At 38.7% G+C, this 24,655-nt stretch overlaps 1 protein-coding gene across 6 annotated transcripts in view; it reads right to left on the bottom strand.

The window, feature by feature from the left end:
* NTRK2 (neurotrophic receptor tyrosine kinase 2) overlaps positions 1–24,655 on the bottom strand; it is a 407,230-nt gene that overhangs the window by 347,255 nt on the left and 35,320 nt on the right. For all 6 annotated transcript variants that reach the window (XR_009738137.1, XM_061426053.1, XM_061426054.1 and 3 more), the window contains exons 4-5: positions 20,410–20,478; positions 17,077–17,231 (exon numbers count right to left, since the gene is read on the bottom strand). Coding sequence is in view for 5 of the 6 variants with exons in the window: in XM_061426053.1 (XP_061282037.1) it covers positions 17,077–17,231; positions 20,410–20,478 (224 nt within the window). In the remaining variant the exon portion in view is untranslated. The remainder of the gene's footprint in view (positions 1–17,076; positions 17,232–20,409; positions 20,479–24,655) is intronic.

Raw genomic sequence — 24,655 nt, 5'->3', positions numbered from 1 at the left:
CTTGACTTTCCCCATTGCTAACTTGGTAACCAGTATTTTCAGCCTCAGTCAGTCACTACTTATCCATCTACTTCCCAGTTTGCAACTGCAAAACCACAAATGTTTGTTGACTTCTCTCCCATTTTCTTGTATTTATAGATTAATCTGCTGAGTCTGGAAAAACCACAGAGCCAGGGCTTGCCATGGTGCTTGTTCTTGAGGTCTGAGCTCCTCACTAGCTGGCTCCATCAACAGACACCTTTCCTGGAACCTCAAACATAAAACAGTGGTGTGAATCTCCTACATTTTACAAATGTATCTAACAGTGTGGAAATTTTAAGCACAAAAGAGGTTAAAATAGAGATTCTCAGCAGAGAATGCTAAGCCATAATCTTAATTTCCCCTGTAAAATCTACCATGTTTTTTTTTTCCTTCAAGCCTAAATTTACATGATTAACAGTTCTAAAAATGTTTGCTTAATTACAGTACTAGCTGTAATGTTTATTGTGCATTCACTGTACTAGGAAGTCTTATCTAGTACTTTATATTTTTGTTAATTTAATTCTTACAATCAAACTTGAAGTATTTGTTCTCATTCAACTAATAAAGAATGTGAGTTTTGGAAAAGTCAAATACCTCTTCCAAAGTTGCCTAAGTACCCGGGATTTGAACTCAAAGATGAAGGTGTTCATCATATAACACACTATCTTCCCAGACTGCATATATCCATTTTAGCACAGACTATAAATACCAATACATATCCATAATCTGGAAATTTGGTTCATTTAAAAAATACTTATGCATCTATTTATGAGGGAAGAGTGAATCTCCTTTATTTACAGAGAAATTGTATCACCCTGTCATAGCAGTTTCCAAAGGAATCTGTGAAAAATTGGCCAAGTCTAGATCTTTTAAATGTAAAGTCTTCCACAAATGAGTAAGCATCTGACTCACGTTAATTCTACAGCATTAATATGCTGGCCAAAGACTCAATAATGGAAAAAACAATCTGTACTTGAAATATCACTTGAGGTTTAATTAGCACAATAAAAATGAATTGGGAAGCATGAATAGCCAAGGCAGGATAAACCATTTGCCAGGCACTACTTCCTGGCTTAATAAGATTTGAAATCAGCACAAGTACAGAGCAAAGCTCAGCAATGCCTCCAAGAGCCTCCAGCACTACGGTAATGGGATCCTGATTTAAGTTTCAGGATCTTTACACTCTGAGAAACCTCACTAGAGATAAGAGATGACCAGCTGCCTGGACATAAGAGACACCTCTGAGGCCTAGAAGAGCCCAGTAAAGGAGGCAGCTCATCAATGTATTGGTTAAGGCCCTGACAAACAGATGTCAGTTAGAATCAAACTCACTCATTAGCTGTTTATTTATAATACTTGGTAAGCTTTCAGTTCTTCATGTAGAAATAGGGATACTGAAGACATCTACTTTCTAGAGCTTTTAGGATGGCTAATAAGATACTATGGAAAATATTCCAGATAATGTATAGTGCACATAAAGCCTTTAATAAGTATTAGCTATTACTGTTATTACTGGAGAGGTGGCAAGAATACACAGAAAAACTATACAAAAAAGATCTTCACTACCCAGATAATCACGATAGTGTGATCACTCACCTACAGCCAGACATCCTGGAATGTGAAGTCAAGTGGGCCTTAGGAAGCATCACTATGAACAAAGCTAGTGGAGGTGATGGAATTCCAGTTGAGCTATTTCAAATCCTGAAAGATGATGCTGTGAAAGTGCTGCACTCAATATGCCAACAAATTTGGAAAACTCAGCAGTGGTCACAGGACTGGAAAAGGTCAATTTTCATTCCAATCCCAAAGAAAGGCAATGCCAAAGCATGCTCAAACTACCACACAATTGCACTCTTCTCACACACTGGCAAAATATTACTCAAAATTCTCCAAGCCAGGCTTCAACAGTATGTGAACCATGAACTTCCAGATGTTCAAGCTGGATTTAAAAAAGGCAGAGGAACCAGAGATCAAATTGCCAACATCTGTTGGATCATTGAAAAAGCAAGAGAGTTCCAGAAAAACATCTGCTTCTGCTTTATTGACTATGCCAAAGCCGTTGACTGTGTGGATCACAACGAACTGGAAAATTCTGAAAGAGATGGGAATACCAGACCACCTGACCTATCTCCTGAGAAATCTGTATGCAGGTCAAGAAGCAACAGTTAGAACTGGATGTGGAACAACAGAATGGTTCCAAATAAGGAAAGGAGTACATCAAGGCTGTATACTGTCACCCTGCTTATTTAACTTATAATGCAGAGTACATCATGAGAAATGCTGGACAGGATGAAGCACAAGCTGGAATTAAGATTGCCAAGAGAAATATCAATAAACTCAGATATGCAGATGTCACCACCCTTATGGCAGAAAGTGAAGAAGAACAAAAGAGTCTCTTGATGAAAGTGAAAGAGGAAAGTGAAAGAGTTGGCTTAAAACTCAGCATTCAGAAAACTCAGATCATGGCATCTGGTCCCATCACATCAAAGCAAATAGATGTGGAAATAATGGAAACAGTGAGAGACTTTACCTTTTTGGGCTCCAAAATCACTGCAGATGATGACTGAAGCCATGAAATTAAAAGATGCTTGCTCCTTGGAAGGAAAGTTACGACAAACCTAGACATCTTATCAAAAAGTAGAGACATTACTTTGCCAACAAAGGTCCATCTAGTCAAAGGTATGGTTTTTCAGTAGTCATGTATGGATGTGAGAGTTGGACTATAAAGAAAGCTGAGCACCAAAGAATTGATGTTTTTGAACTGTGGTGTTGGAGAAGACTCATGAGAGTCCCTTGGACTGCAAAGAGATCCAACCAGTCCATCCTAAAGGAAATCAGTCCTGAATATTCACTGGAAAGACTGATATTGAAGCTGAAACTCCAATACTTTGGCCACCTGATGCAAAGAATTGACTCATTTGAAAAGGCCCTGATTCTGGGAAAGATTGAAGGCAGGAGGAGAAGGGGATGACACAGAATGGGATGGTTGGATGGTATCACTGACTCAATAGGCATGAGTTTGGGTAAACTCCAGGACCTGATGATGGACAGGGAGGCCTGGCGTGCTGCAGTCCATGGGGTCGCAGAGTCAGACACAACTGAGCGGCTGAACTGAACTGATTTACTCTTATTGGGCTTCCCCAAAGGCTCAGTGGATAAGAAACCTGTCTGTAATGTGGAAAACATAGATGTGGGTTTGATTCCTGGGTCGGGAAGATCCCCGGGAGGAGAAAACGGCAATCCACTCCAGTATTTTCCAGAAAAATCTCATGAACAGAGGAGCCTGGGCTATAATCCGAAGAGTCACAGAGTCAGACAGGACTAAGCCACTAAGCAAGCAAGCAAGATTACTGTTATTACCAACATTAATATGAATATTTAGCTTTAATTGGTACATCTGAATTTAAACATGTGCATATCTTACATTTTGTCAAATTTCTTCAAATAAAAATAACAAAGCCATAGCATGATATCACAAAGAAATGAAATGTACTCAAACAATCATGGAAACTATAAGATCAATGAAGTTTAACGCTTCTTTTAGAGTAGGATTTCTTAGCTTTTAATATACTAATGTGCATAGTGAACATCAGAGTTATAGAATTTTCTATAGTTTTTTACTTCTTTAATCTTGATTTTTTTTTTTTTTCATACACAGAGCATCTCAAGAACTTAGATGTTGCACAGAATGTAGGGTGGGGAAACTTTGGTGGGCTAGATGATACTCAAGCTAGTTCAGAGAAGGAAACGGCAACCCACTCCAGTATTCATGCCTGGAAAATCCCATGGACCGAGGAGCCTGGTGGGCTACAATCCATGGGGTCACAAAGAGTCAGACACGACTGAGCGACTTCTGTGTTTTTAAAGCTCAAAGGGATACGGGTCACTGAAAAGGATATAAACCAGGGCAGAATTTCTTAAAGAAGTAACAGATTAGTTAGTTACAACATCAAGATAAATGGAATTGAAACAGAGATGCTACCAAGAGAGTTGGGCAGTACTGCTTAAATAATGCTCAAGAGTTTCTATTCTTAAATTGTTTCCTCTTGAGAGAAGATGAGCAGCCCTGGGCCCACTCAGCTTTGCCTTTTCTGTTCCCCACTTTGGTTATGTGTTGTCACTTTCAGAATTGCACTTTTTTCACCTTGTCATAGTAGCTGCCAAAGTGTGTTTTTATAAACATGGGGTTCTAGAGCGCTGGCTTCCTGGGGCAGAGGAGAGAAAGAAATGTGTGTTGTACAAAATCAGTACGTTCATATGTTTTTTTTTTTCTTTTTCTAATTTTATTTTATTTTTAAACTTTACATAAATGTATTAGTTTTGCCAAATATCAAAATGAATCCGCCACAGGTATACATGTGTTCTCCATCCCGAACCCTCCTCCCTCCTCCCTCCCCATACCATCCCTCTGGGCCGTCCCAGTGCACCAGCCCCAAGCATCCAGCATCGTGCATCGAACCTGGACTGGCAACTCGTTTCCTACATGATATTTTACATGTTTCAATGCCACTCTCCCAAATCTTCCCACCCTCTCCCTCTCCCACAGAGTCCATAAGACTTCTATACATCAGTGTCTCTTTTGCTGTCTCGTACACTGGGTTATTGTTACCATCTTTCTAAATTCCATATATATGCGTTAGTATACTGTATTTATGTTTTTCCTTCTGGCTTACTTCACTCTGTATAATAGGCTCCAGTTTCATCCACCTCATTAGAACTGATTCAAATGTATTCTTTTTAATGGCTGAGTAATACTCCATTGTGTATATGTACCACAGCTTTCTTAGCCATTCATCTGCTGATGGACATCTAGGTTGCTTCCATGTCTTGGCTATTATAAACAGTGCTGTGATGAACATTGGGGTACACGTGTCTCTTTCCCTTCTGGTTTCCTCAGTGTGTATGCCCAGCAGTGGGGTTGCTGGATCATAAGGCAGTTCTATTTCCAGTTTTTTAAGGAATCTCCACACTGTTTTCCATAGTAGCTGTACTAGTTTGCATTCCCACCAACAGTGTAAGAGGGTTCCCTTTTCTCCACACCCTCTCCAGCATTTATTATTTGTAGACTTTTGGATCACAGCCATTCTGACTGGTGTGAAATGGTACCTCATAGTGGTCTTGATTTGCATTTCTCTGATAATGAGTGATGTTGAGCATCTTTTCATGTGTTTGTTAGCCATCTGTATGTCTTCTTTGGAGAAATGTCTATTTAGTTCTTTGGCCCATTTTTTGATTGGGTCGTTTATTTTTCTGGAGTTGAGCTGTAGGAGTTGCTTGTATATTTTTGAGATTAGTTGTTTGTTGGTTGCTTCATTTGCTATTATTTTCTCCCATTCTGAAGGCTGTCTTTTCACCTTGCTAATAGTTTCCTTTGATGTGCAGAAGCTTTTAAGGTTAATTAGGTCCCATTTGTTTATTTTTGCTTTTATTTCCAATATTCTGGGAGGTGGGTCATAGAGGATCCTGCTGTGATGTATGTCAGAGAGTGTTTTGCCTATGTTCTCCTCTAGGAGTTTTATACTTTCTGGTCTTACGTTTAGATCTTTAATCCATTTTGAGTTTATTTTTGTGTATGGTGTTAGAAAGTGGTCTAGTTTCATTCTTTTACAAGTGGTTGACCAGATTTCCCAGCACCACTTGTTAAAGAGATTGTCTTTAATCCATTGTATATTCTTGCCTCCTTTGTCAAAGATAAGGTGTCCATATGTGCGTGGATTTATCTCTGGGCTTTCTATTTTATTCCATTGATCAATATTTCTGTCTTTGTGCCAGTACCATACTGTCTTGATAACTGTGGCTTTGTAGTAGAGCCTGAAGTCAGGTAGGTTGATTCCTCCAGTTCCATTCTTCTTTCTCAAGATCACTTTGGCTATTCGAGGTTTTTTGTTTTTCCATACAAATTGGGAAATTATTTGTTCTAGCTCTGTGAAGAATACTGTTGGTAGCTTGATAGGGATTGCGTTGAATCTATAAATTGCTTTGGGTAGTATACTCATTTTCACTATATTGATTCTTCCAATCCATGAACATGGTATATTTCTCCATCTATTAGTGTCCTCTTTGATTTCTTTCACCAGTGTTTTATAGTTTTCTATATATAGGTCTTTAGTTTCTTTAGGTAGATATATTCCTAAGTATTTTATTCTTTCCGTTGCAATGGTGAATGGAATTGTTTCCTTAATTTCTCTTTCTGTTTTCTCATTATTAGTGTATAGGAATGCAAGGGATTTCTGTGTGTTGATTTTATATCCTGCAACTTTACTATAGTCATTGATTATTTCTAGTAATTTTCTGGTGGAGTCTTTAGGGTTTTCTATGTAGAGGATCATGTCATCTGCAAATAGTGAGAGTTTTACTTCTTCTTTTCCAATTTGGATTCCTTTTATTTCTTTTTCTGCTCTGATTGCTGTGGCCAAAACTTCCAAAACTATGTTGAATAGTAATGGTGAAAGTGGGCACCCTTGTCTTGTTCCTGACTTTAGAGGAAATGCTTTCAATTTTTCACCATTGAGGATAATGTTTGCTGTGGGTTTGTCATATATAGCTTTTATTATGTTGAGGTATGTTCCTTCTATTCCTGCTTTCTGGAGAGTTTTTATCATAAATGGATGTTGAATTTTGTCAAAGGCTTTCTCTGCATCTATTGAGATAATCATATGGTTTTTATTTTTCAATTTGTTAATGTGGTGTATTACATTGATTGATTTGCGGATATTGAAGAATCCTTGCATCCCTGGGATAAAGCCCACTTGATCATGGTGTATGATCTTTTTAATGTGTTGTTGGATTCTGATTGCTAGAATTTTGTTAAGGATTTTTGCATCTATGTTCATATGTTTAATAAAATAGTTCTATTATTGAAAAAAAAAAGAATAAATAGTTGTATAAGCAAAAATCCAAGACCCATGTCTAAACCCTTGCTACTCAAAGTATAGTGTATGGAACAAGGTGTTTGTTATAATGTAGACTCTCAGATCCCAACTCATACCTGTTGGAAAGGAAGCAATTTTTGTGGGGGAGCTGCATTGCATGGCAGGCAGGATTTAAGTTTCCTGACCAGGGATTGGACCCATGCCCCCTGCAATGGAAGCATGGAGTCCTCACCCCTGGACCACCAGGAAAGTCCCAAGAAGCATTTTTTTTTTTTTTTAACAAGAACTGCTGGTGATTCACGTGCACATTAAAGCAGCTTGGGAAGCACAGATCTAAAGAGAGTCAGCCTTTTCACTGAAGAGCTGATGATTTTCTGCTGAGGTCTGCTGGCTGGTATATCCTTTCCAGCCACATCCAGGTCAACAGCCATGGACACTGCTTCATATACTGGTGCACACTTCTTAAAAGTTGATGATATTGACTAGATCACTAATTCAAAGTATGTGCATTCTCAATTCCTAATAATTGAGGAAAACTAACTTCTAAACTTTTTGAAATATCAACTCAACTTTGCAATAAATGAGATGGGTCAACTTTGGGTTTTAATTTCAATATCCATCTGCAGGTCTGGATTATGTTCTTTTCCACCTCATTTTAGTGAGCCTGAGCTCTGTTCATTTCTTATTAGATCATCACTCCCTGGGTATACAAATATTCAAGTAAATTATGATTTTTGTCTGCTTTCTGTCTTCTCTCCACTCACTTTCTATCTTCTTGGCATATCTTCCTATTTTTGTGTTCCCTAAACATATATATATCACTGCCAGGAATGAAGCCAAAATGAGCCTGACCTATTTAGAAGTGGCTGCTTTACACCTGGTTGCAAAAATGACAGAAAATTAGCAAAGTGACTTTCCAAGCTCAAATGGGAAGCTGTGTTTCTAGACTTGTGTGAGCTGTCATGACAGTGACAGCAACCACAAAACTTCTAAAAACAAAAATCTGAACAGCTGCTGACAGCTTAGAAAAAACAGCTTTATTTGCCTTCTAAGAAGATAAAGAAAAGCAACGGTCCACTGTGTGGCTTGCTGTATTTTAGTGGATAAAAACCAGTCTCTAATAAAAGGAAGGAAAGCAGTAAACTAGACTTTGTAAATGTTTTTCAGAAAAAAAAAAATCAACCTAGCTAAGATGCTAGGGAAATAAAGTTGTTTACCAATCTAAATTATACGTGGAGTATTAATATAGCATTTCATCTTCTGTGAATGCTAGCAAATATGAATTACTATCAACCTGTTTTCCTGGTTTAAAACAAAAAAAGGAGTATATACATATATGCTAAAGAAATATGCATACTATAAATTATAGTGGAAACAAAAGTAAACAAAAAACAAATCATTAACATCAGTTTACCTCAAGGAAACAGGCCTCTCTTCCTGGACACCTGTGACCCAACCTTTCACAACATAGATAATATTTTGTTGATGTATCATAAGGAGGCTCTACACTAAAAGTGCAAAGGTTGGTAAAGTGAAAAACTGAAATTACCATTATACATAATGAAAAAAATCAAAGGCAAACCTAATTTCAATCCATGGGACTATTAAGGATGTCAGCAACAGTTAGAACTGGACATGGAACAACAGACTGGTTCCAAATAGAAAAAGGAGTTCATCAAGGCTGTATATTGTCACCCTGTTTATTTAACTTATATGCAGAGTACATCATGAGAAACGCTGGACTGGAAGAAACACAAATGAATCAAGATTGCCGGGAGAAATATCAATAACCTCAGATATGCAGATGACACCACCCTTATGGCAGAAAGTGAACAGGAACTCAAAAGCCTCTTGATGAAAGTGAAAGTGGAAAGTGAAAAAGTCAGCTTAAAGCTCAACATTCAGAAAACAAAGATCATGGCATCCGGTCCCATCACTTCATGGGAAATAGATGGGGAAACAGTAGAAACAGTGTCAGACTTTATTTTTCTGGGCTCCAAAATCACTGCAGATGGTGACTGCAGCCATGAAATTAAAAGACGCTTACTCCTTGGAAGGAAAGTTATAACCAACCTAGATAGCGTGTTCAAAAGCAGAGACATTACTTTGCCAACAAAGGTCCGTCTAGTCAAGGCTATGGTTTTTCCTGTGGTCATGTATGGATGTGAGAGCTGGACTGTGAAGAAGGCTGAGCGCCGAAGAATTGATGCTTTTGAACTGTGGTGTTGGAGAAGACTCTTGAGAGTCCCTTGGACTGCAAGGAGATCCAACCAGTCCGTTCTGAAGGAGATCAGTCCTGAGTGTTCTTTGGAAGGAATGATGCTAAAGCTGAAACTCCAGTACTTTGGCCACCTCATGCGAAGAGTTGACTCATTGGAAAAGACTCTGATGCTGGGAGGGATTGGGGGCAGGAGGAGAAGGGGACGACAGAGGATGAGATGGCTGGATGGCATCACTGACTCAATGCATGTGAGTCTGAGTGAACTCCTGGAGTTGATGATGGACAGGGAGGCCTGGCGTGCTGCGATTTATGGGGTCACAAAGAGTTGGACACGACTGAGCGACTGATCTGATCTGATCTGATATAATAACTGCACAGACATTCAACCCTCAACTGAAATTATCAGCTTTTATTCACTATGGTTATTTAACATATATGCAGAGTACGTCATGTGAAATATCAGGCTAGATGAAGCACAAGCTGGAATCAAGACTGCCAGGAGAAATGTCAATAGCCTCAGATATGCAAATGATACCACCCTTATGGCATAAAGTGAAGAGGAACTAAAGAGCCTATTGATGAAGGTGAAAGAGGAGAGTGAAAAAGCTGGCTGAAAACTCAACATGCAAAAAACGAAGATCATGGCATCAAGTCCATCACTTCATGGCAAATAGGTGAGAAAAAATGAAAACAGTGACAGACTTTTACTTTCTTGCGCTCCAAAATCACTGCAGATGGTGACTGCGGCCATGAAATAACAAGATGCTTGCTCCTTGGAAGAAAAGCTATGACCAACCTAGACAGCATATTAAAAAGCAGAGATATTACATTGCCGACAAAGGTCTATATAGTCAAAGCTATGGTTTTTCCAGTAGTCATGTATGGATGTGAAAGATGAACCATAAAGAAGGCTGAGCACCAAAGAATTGATGCTTTTGAACTGTAATGTTGAAGAAGACTCTTGAGAGTCCCTTGGACTGCAAGGAGATCAAACCAGTCAATCCTAAAGAAAACCAGTCCTGAATATTCATTGGAAGAACTGATGCTGAAGCTGGAGCTCCAATACTTTGGTCACCTGATGCAAAGAGCTGACTCATTAGAAAAGACCCTGATGCTGGGAAAGATTGAAGGCAGGAGGAGAAGGGGACGACAGAGGATGAGATGGTTGGATGGCATCACTAACTCGATGGACATAAGTTTGAGCAAGCTCCAGGAGTTGGTGATGGACAAGGAAGCCTGGTATACTGCAGTCCATGTGGTCACAAAGTGTGGGACATGACTGAGCGAGTGAACAACAATTCACTGTGGGGCCAGAATGTTCTATGGTAACTAGCTACCAGTAAAACAGATTGAGGGATTTGACCCAAAAGAACACTGCCTTTTAAATACATTTGTTGCCTGCTCAGAACCAAGCATTTCATCCACTAGTAACACCTCCTAAAGACACTCTCTTCCAGAAATTTAAATCATAATTACAGTACAAAAAAATTAAAGTACAAAGTACACTGTTTTGTAAGAATTCCATCCAGCCAGGGGAAAAGACCTGTACGGCAAAACTAATCACTAAAGATCAACCAAATGCATAGGAACTAAGTACAAGAATTTAGAATATATACTGTTATAAATAATGTCATTGAAAAACACTAAAAGAAGTAGTAGGAACACTTCTATGTGGAGTAATAAATCAGCACAGTCTGGAAAAAGAACCATTCTTCACTAGCACTTGTGTGATTCAGTTTCTGTCTTCAGAACTACTGCTCATAATACCCCCTTTTTTCTGATTAATGTGGAAATTTTACATGAATATGTTTTGTTGCCTTGTAATTAATAGTTTTCCTAAGGTTAAAAGGGACTTGGTGGAGAAACAGACCACAACATGTTTCACAGCATGAATAAATTTACAGTAATTCACGGCAGGAGGGGCTGTTAGAAAAATATTGTGAGACATTTCAACTGTGCTGTGAATGGGAATGGGAACTGTGCAGTTCAACTTCCCAGCCTTGCCTACTGAGCTCATTCAATCACTAAGGGCAGAGGAGAAAGAAGAAAGGATATTCTTTCAAAATGCAAAAATGACAAACATTTCAATGGGAACTGCAAAGTGCTAAAATATGAAATAATTTGGCTGGAAAAATATAAATGTTTAACTCATCTCTACTTAACTGACATATCTGGGACATTATATAAAATATCTAGTCCAATCTGATCATTAATATAATGCAGTTCATGCATTTATTAATTGATCAATTCAGAAAACATTAATCAAGTGACTGTTATGTTCAAGGGATACATCAGGCACCATGGAGGATGTGTTTTTGCTTATTAAGTGGAGCGAATTTGGGGACTTACCTGGTGGTCCAGTGGTTGAGAGTGTGCCTGCCAAGGCAGGGACACAGGTCCAATACCTGGTCCGGGAACTAAGATCCCGCATTCTGCAGGGCAACTAAGCCCATTCACTGCTAAGCCAGAGTTCTAGGGCCCATGAACCACAACTAACGAAGTCCGTGCACCTAAAGCTTGTGCTTTGCAACAAGAAAAGCTACCACCATGAGAAGCCCATGAACTGCAACGCGGAGTAGCCCTCGCTGGCAACAACTACAGAAAAAGCCCTCATGCAGCAACAAGGACCCAGCACAACCAAAAATAAATTAATAAATATTTTTAAAATGTAGAGAATTTGTTCATCATATAATGCTTACAAAGTTCAGTTCAGTCCAGTCGCTCAGTCATGTCCGACTCTTTGCAACCCCATGAACCACAGCACGCCAGGCCTCCCTGTCCATCACCAACTCCCTGAGCTTGCCCAAATTCATGTCCATTGAGCCGGTGATGCCATCTAACCATCTCATCCTCTGTCATCCCCTTCGCCTCCTGCCCTCAATCTTTACTAGCATCAGGGTCTTTTCCAATGTGTCAGCTCTTCGCATCAGGTGGCCAAAGTATCGGAGTTTCAGCTTCAACATCAGTCTTTCCAGTGAACACCCAGGACTGATCTCCTTTAGGATGGACTAGTTGGATCTCTTTGCAGTCCAAAGGTCTCTCAAGAGTCTTCTCCAACACCACAGTTCAAAAGCATCAATTCTTCTGTGCTCAGCTTCCTTTATAGTCCAACTCTCACATCCATACAAGACCACTGGAAAAACCATAGCCTTGACTAGACGGACCTTTGTTGACAAAGCAATGTCTCTGTTTTTAAATATGCTGTCTAGGTTGGTCATAACTTTCCTTCCAAGGAGCAAGCGTCTTTTAATTTCATGGCTGCAGTCACCATCTGCAATGATTTTGGAGCTCCCCCAAAATAAAGTCAGCCACTGTTTCCCCTGTTTCCCCATCTATTTGCCAGGAAGTGATGGGACAGGCTGCCATGATCTTAGTTTTCTGAATATTGAGCTTTAAGCCAACTTTTTACTCTCCTCAATGCTTACATAACGCAATACTAAAAGGGGAAGTTTTTAAAGAAAGCCCACCTTACAAAGAAATTAAATCCCAATAGCTCTTTTTTATTGAAATTAAAGTATTACCAGTTGCAAACCAAATGCAATGGCCATAGTTACTAGCAAATTTTTGGGTTTACAATGATGAAATACATAAGTCCATACTCCTGTGAGTTACTCAGAGTTAGCTAACAAGTTTCATTAAAAAAAAAAAAGTGGCAATAAGATAAACTCCATCCATTGTGTTTAATCTGTGACTTAAACACAGTAGATATATAGATATGTTTTAAATGTTTGCTGAGGGTGAGACCTAAAAGAAAACCCAACTGATCATTAATCCATGTTTTAAATAAGACTTGAAGACTTGAGGATATTATCCAACATGGAATTTCAGAGACAGAATTTAAATCCAACAATCTAGAATAATCTGATGCTCAATCTAACTTCTCCTAAAGAACCAAAGTTGGGAAACTGTTGTGAGGAAAATTAATACGTGACTAAGCCCCAGATGTCAGTTTCTCCCTCTCATCTCAAATCTCTAGAAATTACATCAATTTTTTTTAATAAACAATCATATTGGAAAATAAGAAGCCATTGTATTGCTGTATAAGAACTATGAGAAACTGCTGAACAAAAGAAAGTAGGGAAATGAAATTAAAGAAAAACAGCACAGTTGGAAACAGACACGAGTATGTACTGCAACAAAACAGGGAGACTGCTGTGCTGACCTGAGACTGCAGGTGGACTGCAGGGCACAGTGGGGCCTCCCCTCCACCAAGCCACGGGGTTATTGGTTAAGAAAACAAGAAGAAGTGACAAGAGGAATAAGCTTTCCTCATCCCACCCTAGCCCTCCCACCTCAGGCACAGCATCCAACAATTGCTGCAGCTGCCCCCAGGTAGAAGCAATGACTACGGGAAGTTTACAAGAGAAAATCAGTCATGCTAGGTACTGAGGATACCCTAGAGATAAGATGAAACACTATATGGAAAAGGGTGTTTCAATCATTAAAAAAAAAAAAAAAAAGCATCACTAGAGATTTCAGAAATTAAAAATTGATTGGCAGAAGGAAAAATTCAGTAGCTGGAGAAATAGCTGAAGGGCAAAGTAGTGAGTAAACAGGCCCCCATTATGCAGCACAAAAGAACCAGCAGATGGAAAGTATTATAGAAAGAGTGAGAGGTATGGAGAGAGAAGCCAGAAGTGTAAATAACCATCTAAATAAATTAGAAAATTCTTCCAGGACTGAAGATGTGAATACTCACACTGAAAAAGTACACTGAATGTCAAACAAAATAAAATTTTAAATACACACACACATGCCTAGTTACACTGTAGTCACATTTAAGAATAACATGGATAAGGAGAAAATCCTAGAAGATTCTAGAGAAAAAAGAAAAGCATGGGCTACCTATCAAGAAAGAAGCATCAGGCTGGCCTTGGGCTTCTCATCAGCAATACTGAACACAGGGAAAATGTGGTGATATCTGCAAAAATCTGAGGAAGTTATCTTGAGTCTAGAATTTTACACTCAGTCAATTCCAATGAGAAGAAAAAATACAGGCTGATTTTCCATTGGGCAAGAACATGAAGATTTTTTTTTTTAATTTATCTGAAAGAAATATTAGAAGATACACTCCAGCAAAAAGAAAAACCACTCCAAGAGGAAGTAGTGGAACAAAATTCCAGGACATACAAAGAAATAGTAAATCCTCAAAAACATCAAGTAACAATCTAAAAATAAAATCTCACATAATAACAATCTGAGAGAAGGGAGGTGAAAGTACAGGGAAGTAAAAGCATCTTTTCTCATCTTGTTGGGTATTCTTTCTGGATATTTACAGAAAATATGTTTAAGTATGTGTGATAAATATTTTGGCCTTATATAATTTATAGAGGAACAATTTATAACTTTCAAACAATTAAGAAAAATAAAACAATGACCAGTATCAGTGGAAGGAAAAGGAATAATCTTATAGAAAAATAGGCAAGATATAAGTAGGCAATTCAATGAAGAATAATTGCAATGTCCAAAAAACAGAAGATACTCAATAGCAATCAGGAAAATGAAAACTAAAAAGTAATGACATACCATTTTTTTAGAGATACAAAAAATAAGAAGCTTGCTATAAGGTACACTTTGCTAGGGTGGCTATAAATTGGTAATCACTTTTCAATGTACAAACCATATTAACCAAAAATTCTGTTTCCTACTATGTACTCTAAAAAGCCTTTGCATCTGTATGTATGTAGAAAGATTATGTATGAGGACACTTGTTGAAATAGTTTTGTAATAAAATGGGAAATGCCCATCAATATGGAAAATTTAACATAATCAAGATATATTCTACCATGAACAGAGGACGAGGATTTAAAAGATATGATAGATCTATGATTACTGATCTGAATGATCACAAACAAGCATAAGACAAGTTTAATATGCAAATGTAGGAAATTATTTTTGCAAAAATTTGTATTAATAGTATTTGTGCAATTATAAGAAAAAAACCTTTGGAAAGAAAGTAAAAATCAGCAGAGAAAGAGCATAACAGCTTAAGAACACATACAAAAAAGTCTGTCAGTTCCTCTTTTCTAATGTTGCTTTATGAAAAGCATTGTTGACACTGAAATTAATTTTGAATATGACCATAAAAGTAATCATTCAGTCCTAATCAATCAACCAAACACATGCCCTCTAGCAGTGGATTCAAGGCCTCACTCTTGTACACAGAGTTCATTGACTAATTTGTAGGAAACAAATTCAAAAATATTAAAAATTGACAAATTGGTCAGGAAACATTAGAACCAGTTCACTCCTATCCCTCCCCTACCCCAATCACAATGGTCTATCAACAACACATTAGGTGGGTGTATTATAGGAATGTTCTCAAGACAATATGGTCAAAAGTTAAAAAAAAAAAAAAAAAGAATTGGTTTCAGGCAAGGGCAAAGCAGACATCTATTAAGAGCCTTTTGTGAAATCAGAGCAGGAGTCAGATGCTTTCTCTTTCCCCTCTCGGTGGTTGCTGAAAGTGTGGCCACAATAGCCGTGGGGACTTGGGAGCCAGCCAAGTGGCCAGGTGACTCAACATTCAATTTCTTGCCCCTCTAGGCGATTTCTCTCAGTGGTACAAATTTATACCAGAATAGAGAACAGTTATCAGGAAAAGATAGATATTAAAAGCTTTTTTTTAAAGTACTGGCTAATAAAGAAAGCTGAGAGAAGTTAACAAGGGACAAAGCTTTATTCCCCATTGTGAAATCAAAGGGCCCTTGTTACAACACAAATCTGGGGAAAGGGTAACTGCTGTCTTCTAAGACTCCTCGGGGGAAGAAACAAATGCTTATCATTCCTTTATTACGTTCTCATTAAAAATGAGCAGCAGCTATATTTTCCTTAAATAAAAATTGACTCCAAACAATAGACTCCTCTGAAAATGAAGACTTGAAAGTTTATGGTTAATACACAGATTCCCCTTAGACAAGAACCAGGTGCTACATGACAGTCTGCTGTGTCACCAGCCACTGGGCCAGAAGATCACATTTAATTGTGAACTGATTAACTGGTTGACTGATTAAAATTTCAACAGAGGAATAATATGCATATGTGGGTACTGCAGAGATATGTCCTTAGAGCCCTCGGCAGTAAAATCCTAACCAGAACCCTTGGATTTTCCTTTCTTGTAAACACACTGGCACTCACAGAGCTATTTTATGATATGGTGCCCTTCTAAATTCTGGAAGTACAAATGCTGGGGAGAGAAATGGGGGACAAGACTAAAGGAGACTATAAATCCAGACATGGGAGAAAGCATGTTTAAGGGCACATTTGTGGCACCCCACCAAGAGACACTGACATCTGGGACCAAGACAAGTTTAAGGAATGTTCTATATTGAATTGTATGTTCTCATGCTGCCAGGACACATTATCCCCTAAGATCCTTCCTCTACATCAGTAGTACCCAACACTTTTGGTACCGGGGATCACTCTCATGGAAGACAATTTTTCCACAGAGTGAGGTTGTGGGGAGGGGGGTTCTGGCAGTAATGCCAGAGTGATGGGGAGCAATGGGGAGCAGCAGATGGAGCACTGACCACTCACCCACTGCCCACCTCCTGCTGTGCAGTCTGGTTTCTAATTGTGCAGTCCACAGTCCCAAGGGTTGGGGACCCCTGCTCTACATAGCCTGGGTGCCAACCAAATATATATGGCTAGTGAAGTACCACACTCTCAGCAGATACTTTTTGGATGGATGGATGGATGGATGCACAGAAAAATGAACAAAGAAACAAAGGAATAAACAGTGTACACTTTTTCTGCATGCTTAAAATCATCCACTGATCATTAATATTCTACTTGCAAAGAATGCTCAGCAAAGCTGCTCTCAGCTACTGTACACAAACATGGCCCAACCCAGTAGAGACATCCACAGCATATATACAAAATCTGGGTAATGGTCTCTCTATCACACAATGGCAATTAGATAATTAATAGCAAATAGAACTCATTGATTTAAAGGTATATTACCACAATGGGGTATCTGCAGGTTTGCCAGTGAAATATTCTTGCTGTTTTCATCCAGACAGTACAAATCCTGAGTTTCTGGACTAGGTTTAGTCTCTTGAAGAGTCTTGATCCACATAATGTCACAGGAGCATGTAAATGGGTTGCCCACCAGGATTCTACATGGAACAAAAATGAAATTCAATCAGCCTTCTCTTTCTCAGTTTTAGCTATAAAAGTGTCTAACAAAGCACTAATAACATTATGAATTCCTTCCATCTGGCAATCTGTGGAAGACACACCCATCTTTATAGTATAACTACTTATTATTCACTCATTAATTGAACACTGATCTTCTGCTATGTGTAAACACCTCCATAGAGGCTAAAGGATGCAAAGTGATATAAGACCTTTCAGACCCATAAGGAAACAAGATAGGAATAGAAATAACCATAATGTAGTACAGAAAACAATGGCTCATAAGATGGAGAAAAATAAGATGCCATGACAAATTTATCAGAGTTATTACACTGTTTTGAAGATCTTAAGGGAAGAAGCCAACGTTAAGTTTTCAGGAACATCAACATACTGACTTTTAACCAGGTTAGAGATTCAAGTGTTACCACTTAATAAGTTCAAACTTCAGTGGAGGACAGAGCAATTTTATCTGATCTAAAAATGAGATTATGAATACAAGACAAAAGTGTGAGTGCCAGGAGGGTATACTCCCGGCTTTCCAAATGACATGATCACAGTCCAGTTTGACTGGTGCAAGAAAGTCAGATTGGAGTGAATGTGACTGATGGAACCTGGAAGGAAGCTCTCGGACATCTTTCTCTCTCTCTCTCTCTCTGTCTTTCTCTTTCTATCTTTCTCTCTCTCACACACATACACACACACACAGAAAAACACACAGACACATACACACGCACGTGCACCCATCCCAACCTCAGGTTTTCTGAGAGCAAGGGCAACTGAGCTACAGGCTGAGCTACTTAGCCCCTGTCAGAGGGTGTCCACAGAGAAAGCCACCATTCAGACATGCTGCCTCGGACTCCTGTGGCCTGTGATTGGTAAAGGAGGAAGTAGTCAAGAGGAAAATAAAAACCACAAGAAAAAAATCTTTAAATGCTTTTTTATAATACTCAGTGGCCTATTTAAGATGACTTCCATTTATGGAAATGAGCCTTTAAATGAGGCCATTTAAAATCATTATGTAGACTCTGCCTGGCATTAACCACAATACTTGAGATTTCCTTGAGGACAGGACCTGGGCTTTGCAACATCATTTACTCCTGTGGTTTTCTGGTTGGATTCTAAGAATCTCAGGGAATCCCTGGAGACTTTTCCAGGAGTTTCTTTGGGGAAAATGTGGTCAAGGCATATTAATTTAATTTGTGTTGGCTTGACAGCCTCCAAATATCCCTCCAACACCAAAATAAGAATTGACACTACTGGGTATGGAATATGCCTTTGAATCCACAATGTTTAAACTCCAACTAAGTTGTTTCCTGGTGTTTTGAATCCATGAAAAACTAAGAAGGAATAAAGAAGCAAAGGGATCTTCAATTATAAATACACCAGTGTTCATCCGACCACACAGCACAGGCAGACAGCTGGCTTCTTCCTCTCACACAATGAGCAGACTTCTTTTGCAGTGATGGTTAGAGCAGGTTAGACTTAATCTGTTTAGGCTTCTACCTCTTCCACTGGATAGCAGAGTCCTGGAATGCACAAACCTTTCTCCTTACATCCCCATGGCCTAATGTCATGTTAGTTTGATTTGTAACAGGCACACAGTTAACATTTGTTGAGTGACTTGATCAAATATGCTACAGGGAGAATATTGAGACATGTGAAAATGAAACCAGAATCCAATTTTTAACCCATCACAAAAAGTCTGTGCAGTGATGCTCAAAATTTTTATATTAAGTAGCTTACTCTACTTCACATGTCTTCCTTAAGCTTTGTATGCCCAGCCCTAAGTTAGAACCTAACTCAAATGGCTCAGACATAAAGAATCCACCTGCAATGCAGGAGTCCCAAGATAAATCCTTCGGTTGGGAAGATCCCCTGGAAAAGGAAACGGCAACCCACTAAAGTATTCTTGCTTGGAGAATTCCAGAGACAGAGGAGCCTGGTGAGCTACAGTCCATGGGGTCGTAAAGAGCTGGACACGACTGAGCACGCATGCATAGGCTTCATTGCTAAAATAGGCCAACAGAAGCCTCAGTTAATCCTCAACTAAACTCTTGGTGGGTTAGAAAACCAGTGTTGCCACCTTCTGGATTATGTTTATTCCAAAAGAGTTGCCACCACGTAACTCTCTTTATTACCTAACTCATTAACTTGGCATTGCTCTACTAGTGGCATCTTCTAATCTGCACAATTTCTTTGTGAATTAGAGGTGGACCCTACATCCCAGGCCACATATAGGTTAAGAAAAAGGTATTGCCTAGTACTCAAAGACCTGGTCCACCTTTGCTCATTTCTGACACACACATCCTGGGCTTTAGGGTTCTCTGCGTAGGAATGTCAACAGTTTATATTTGCTTCACAGTGACAGCCCAAGAATTAAGAGGACTTCTCTGGTGGTCCAGTGGCTAAGACTCTGAGCTCCCAATGCCCGGGTTCAATCCCTCATCAGGCAACTACATCCCACATGCCAGAACTAAAAGATCCCAACTGAAAGAACTGGCAAAGCCAAATAAATAAATGAATAAGAATTCAGCACACTTGGAAATGCTGGCTATCAAAGATCAATAAATTTCTTTGTTTTTCCTATTGTTTTACAACGAAAGGGATTTAGGCATGAGGATAAATCCTGAATGCAGTGACCGACCCTGTAGGAAATCTCACAAAGATAGGTGGGTAGGGAGAGGGTTGTCTCTACTCCAGTGTTCATTAAGGGCCAGTGGGCACCGTCATTTGGAGCATAAACCAACAGTGCGTGCTGGCTTTGCCCACTGGTATTAATATTTCCTCCTTGAATGCATTTGCTCTCCATTAGGCCCTGGACAGAACAAAAACCAAACCAATGCTATGAGATGTGTAGCCATACTTTTCACACAAAACCCTTATCTTTTCCTCTCCTTTAGAAAACAAGTCCTTTATGTAAAAACATTTAAACTCATCATAAATGATACATTACTATTGAGATTTCTATTTTTTTTACTGCTGAATCATACTCTAGTGAAGGAATAAAAAAAGTAGCCCACAATTAAGAAATCGTTTTTCAACTCATTTTCAAATTTTGATATAAAAATAGATTTGCAGCATCGCTTATTTTTAAAAATACTTAATTACACTTCCCTTTGAAATTATTTTCCGCAAATGCCATACAAAATTATTACTTACAGCTCAGACAAGTCAAGGTGACGAAAATGTTTCCTAGACAAAATCGTCAGTTTATTTCGGGTAAAATTGCTGAAAGGAATCAAAAACATTAAATGTGAATTACAAGTGTACATTTCCGGAATAAAGTATTTAGAATTTTTTTTCAAAACATAATTTTATTTGATCATGGTTCCTGCCTTACTTAGATCCAGTAATCTTTTTCTTTCACCTTGAGATATCTTAGTTTTTCCTGCCTCTGCTATAATTCTTGCTTGAAAGTGGGGTTGGGGTGGGGGGTTTATAATTTTCATAATGTCTATTTTAAATCTCTTTTTTACCCAAAAGTTTCTTTTCCATATTCTGAGCCAAGTTATATACCTCCTAGAGATATTTGACTTTCTGAACAATTAATAGGAGGATTAAACTAAATTAAATTTAAAGCAAAACTCACTAGACGAAAAGATACTTCAAAAATAAAGAGCATCATGAATATTCTGAAATATTAACATGACACACAAAATTTTGAATATTAACTGACTTTAATACATCCTAATCGAAAAGATAATACCTATTGATTAACTCCATGTGCTTGCTTCTAAATGACTTCCAAATAACCAAACAAAATTCACAATGAGAACAATAAAAACAAAATACCAGATAAACAAATAATATCTCAGATTTTGTCCAGAACAAATAGTCTAGCAACATATCATTTGAAGATTTGGACCATCCAGACAATGAAAATATGTGCTATTTGCGACTGAAAAATACTAACGAATTTACTGACATGTTTCAAATATATATTAATAGTTTCATTTAATGAAACAGGAGTTTTAGTTTCCAGTGTTCCATGCCATGAGACCTTGAGCTGGGGAGTTCAAAGCGTTAATACTGCCAGCTGACTCCTGTGAATTTGTTTACCGGTCGAATTTATTTTAAAAGGGTGCAATGCTTGGGCCTCTAGACATGTGTTTAAATAAGTAACATGAATGTAAAACAAATATTAGCTTTTACAAAACAGCTGAGCCTTCAACAGTTTGCAATGAGCCTTTCAGTGTATGATTCCAGTTTAGCAAAGTGAGCACTGGGCTGAGAGTCAGGTAAATATGGGGGAGCTAAGAGGAGAGCAATCTTGGCCACACTGAGGCTAGTGTGTTGTATCCATCCCACAAAATCATGCGTCAGGGTCTCCTGGTATGTCTGGCCAGTTTCCTCCAGAGAGAAGTTAAGGACCAGGAGGAGCTAATATATGAACTAACACTAGTCAGTGGATGGATAAAGAAAATGCCACTTTGGCAGCTCATAATTCGAGAAGGCACATGGGCACTTCCAGCTTAATTCTGTATTGAGACTTCCTCTCATTCAAACTTCACTCACACCAAGATGCCCTCTTTCTTCTATGCTGGCATCTTTTCTCTTCACACTGAGTGTAAAGTGCTCACCCACATGAAAAAATAATCCAGAGGAAAGTTGTAAAATGTGCCCACATAAATCTTTTCTTTTGGAACGTGAATTACAAATGGGTTTCACTAGAGTATAATACATTGACAAGTTACTCTGTGTGTCTTCTCCACAGCCTGTGAGGCACACATGTTTTCATCTTCATCACAAATCCCCATTCTTCTGAAGGAAAAAAAAAAAAAAAACCCTTATTTTCCTCCCAAGAAGAATGAGGAATGAGGATGCAAAGAAAGAGGACATACTCACTGTCACAGTTCCAGGTCAGCTAGCAAGCCAGCACAGGGGCAGCTGCCCTGTCGAGCTGCTAGCAGCACAGCCGAGAGCCGGGAACAAGATGAGTTTTATGAACCATACTTATTATTGGGGCCAAAAGCCAAAAGGGAGGAGGAGAGGAGGAAAAAAAATCAACAATCCTCTTACTGTTTGATTATAGAACTTGTGCAAAGGAGCTAATTAGCACCTCTGCAAAGCCCCTGGAAAACACAAATACTGGTTTTTCTCACAGTTTCTGAATTCTCGGGGACTGGGCAGGAATTAAAGGCACCTAGAAATAAACTCAGGGATCAGTCCTAGGGGGCTCCGGACAGTCAGCGTGGGCTACTAAATAAGCACAGTGTAGGAGAGGAATGATGAAAGTAACAGACAGGATCCAGTCTGAATGTCCCTAAAGCCCAAAGTGAAACAGATGCTCCTGTGAATATTTTTATTTTGTTGGGAAAACTCAGAGAGATAATCAGTATATCCCAGGGGTAGAGAGAAATAGCCTTTCATACACAGATCTTTATCAGCTCCCGTACAGTCATGGTGCTGGGAGTCAACTAAGGATGCTGCTCAGGAAATCAAGGAGAACACACCAGCACCCCGAGTTCTCAGTCATAGGAAGAGGTTGAGACCCAGACTCAACCCTTCCTCCCCGCCACTTCCTAAAGCCAACTGCTGAAATGAATTAGAAGCCTCTTTTGTCCTGTGACTATCTGAAGCTTACTGACACTCTGACTTCTGTATGAATATCAGCCTGACTTCATGCTGTCTTACCATTTGACAATCACCACAAATATCAGTAATGTTTGTAGTTTGATCAATAATTAGACTTCCCAACTGTTGGCTGTTAAAAAACTAGATTATGTCCATCTCCTTGGTTTCCTATTTTCAAATGACGCCTCTTTGGGAGACTTGGACAAATAATTGACTTTAGATAAGTACGTATAGCCCAGAGAATGCCTTTAAAGTCATCCTACCATATATCAGCCTAAAAAAAAATTACAAAAGGTGGCTTTCGTTTTCATATAAATATCTTAGAACAAGGAAAGTAGGGAAAATAGAAGAGGCACAGTAGAGTCATAAATAAGTCTATTTGTAAAACCATAATTAACCATGTCCATGGGATTTTCCAGGCAAGAGTACTGGAGTGGGTTGCCATTTCCTTCTCCAGAATAATTAACCATAGCCCACTCTTTAGATCATAACGTCAGGGGAAGTGATGTAGTAAAATAGCCAGTAAAATGCAGTCATTGAGTAATTCAGGTCTATAGTGAGCAGTAATGAAAATACCAGTACATAAGCACCAAGGTCACTCATTACACTTAAGTGACTGCATTAGAGCATTTCACCTTTTTCTTGTGTTCAACTTCTTCTCTCTTGTTTACGTTATCAAGGCCTACATAAAGACATCAGAATTTGTGCAGGCAAACCAACTACAGAGATGTTGCCAAAAAGCCTCTAAATGAAATGTGTTAATAAAGTTTCTTGGAGTTTTATCACCTTTCTCCAAAAGTTTTGCATTTTAATTCTACAGACTTTATTTTCAAATTGACTTCATCATTAATGCCACCTATGAAATATGAAGGCATTGTACTAGCTTGATGAAATTAAGGTTTTTCATAAGATCAACAAATCACCATGGAGTATCCAGGCAATCTACTCAAAGAGAATGATTTCTTTTATAGACTGGCCTGAGCAACAGTCAGGGAACTGTTCTACCCAAGACAAAGAAAGAGGACAAATGTTACAAGGGATGATTCTCTCATTATATGCAAAACACATTTTATTTTCTGTATTCTTACTAAAAGAACATAGCCATGATGAGCCCTGCATCAAAATTCTGCCACTTTCTATCTGGAGACCTGATTTTATTAATACATTTATGAAATGGGAATCAGAAAGATCCTTCCTACCAACTGTTAGAAAAATCAAGTGAGATCAAGCAGTTAAGAATTCTGCAGGTCAACTATAGACTATGAAATATAGAAGGTGTTGTTGCAGAGAACCTGCAAAGCACAAGAGCAACAGTCTTCCCACAGAAATTCCTACTGAAAACTTGGGGTGTGGGGGGTGACAATCAGAGCTTAAGGGTGGGTAATCCTCTGCTTCATGAAGAAACATCTTAGGAAGGCCACACCTTATTGACTAAGTGCCATCGTCTAAGAGGATTTAACAGTAAACAACCGGAGTGATCCCACTGTCTTATTTCCATTTGACGTCAGTTGATATCACCCTGACTTCAGTGGAAGCCTTTGCTATTGTTACAATCGTCTGAACCTCTGGCATGTTTCATGATTGATTTTTCTCCACTTTTATCAATCACAGCAGATAGCTTTTGGAAAATGAAGGTTCAAAAGAGGACCTACTGTAGGAGAAAGTGCATGAGCAGTTTTTAGTTCCCTGTGAAGGCCAAGGCCAAGTCAGTTTCTTTCAATTCCACTAGTTTGATGTCTTCCAGGGAACATGTCATGAGTCCAAGGAAAAGAATCGAGAACGCTGTACAGAACATAGTTTTCACATCAGACTCCTTTCTGTTGGTCTATTG

This window comes from Bos javanicus, chromosome 8, assembly GCF_032452875.1.
Source record: "Bos javanicus breed banteng chromosome 8, ARS-OSU_banteng_1.0, whole genome shotgun sequence".
Classification (NCBI taxonomy): Eukaryota; Metazoa; Chordata; class Mammalia; order Artiodactyla; family Bovidae; genus Bos; species Bos javanicus.
The sequence above is the reverse complement of the archived record's forward strand: the minus strand, read 5'-3'. Positions and strand labels throughout refer to the sequence as shown.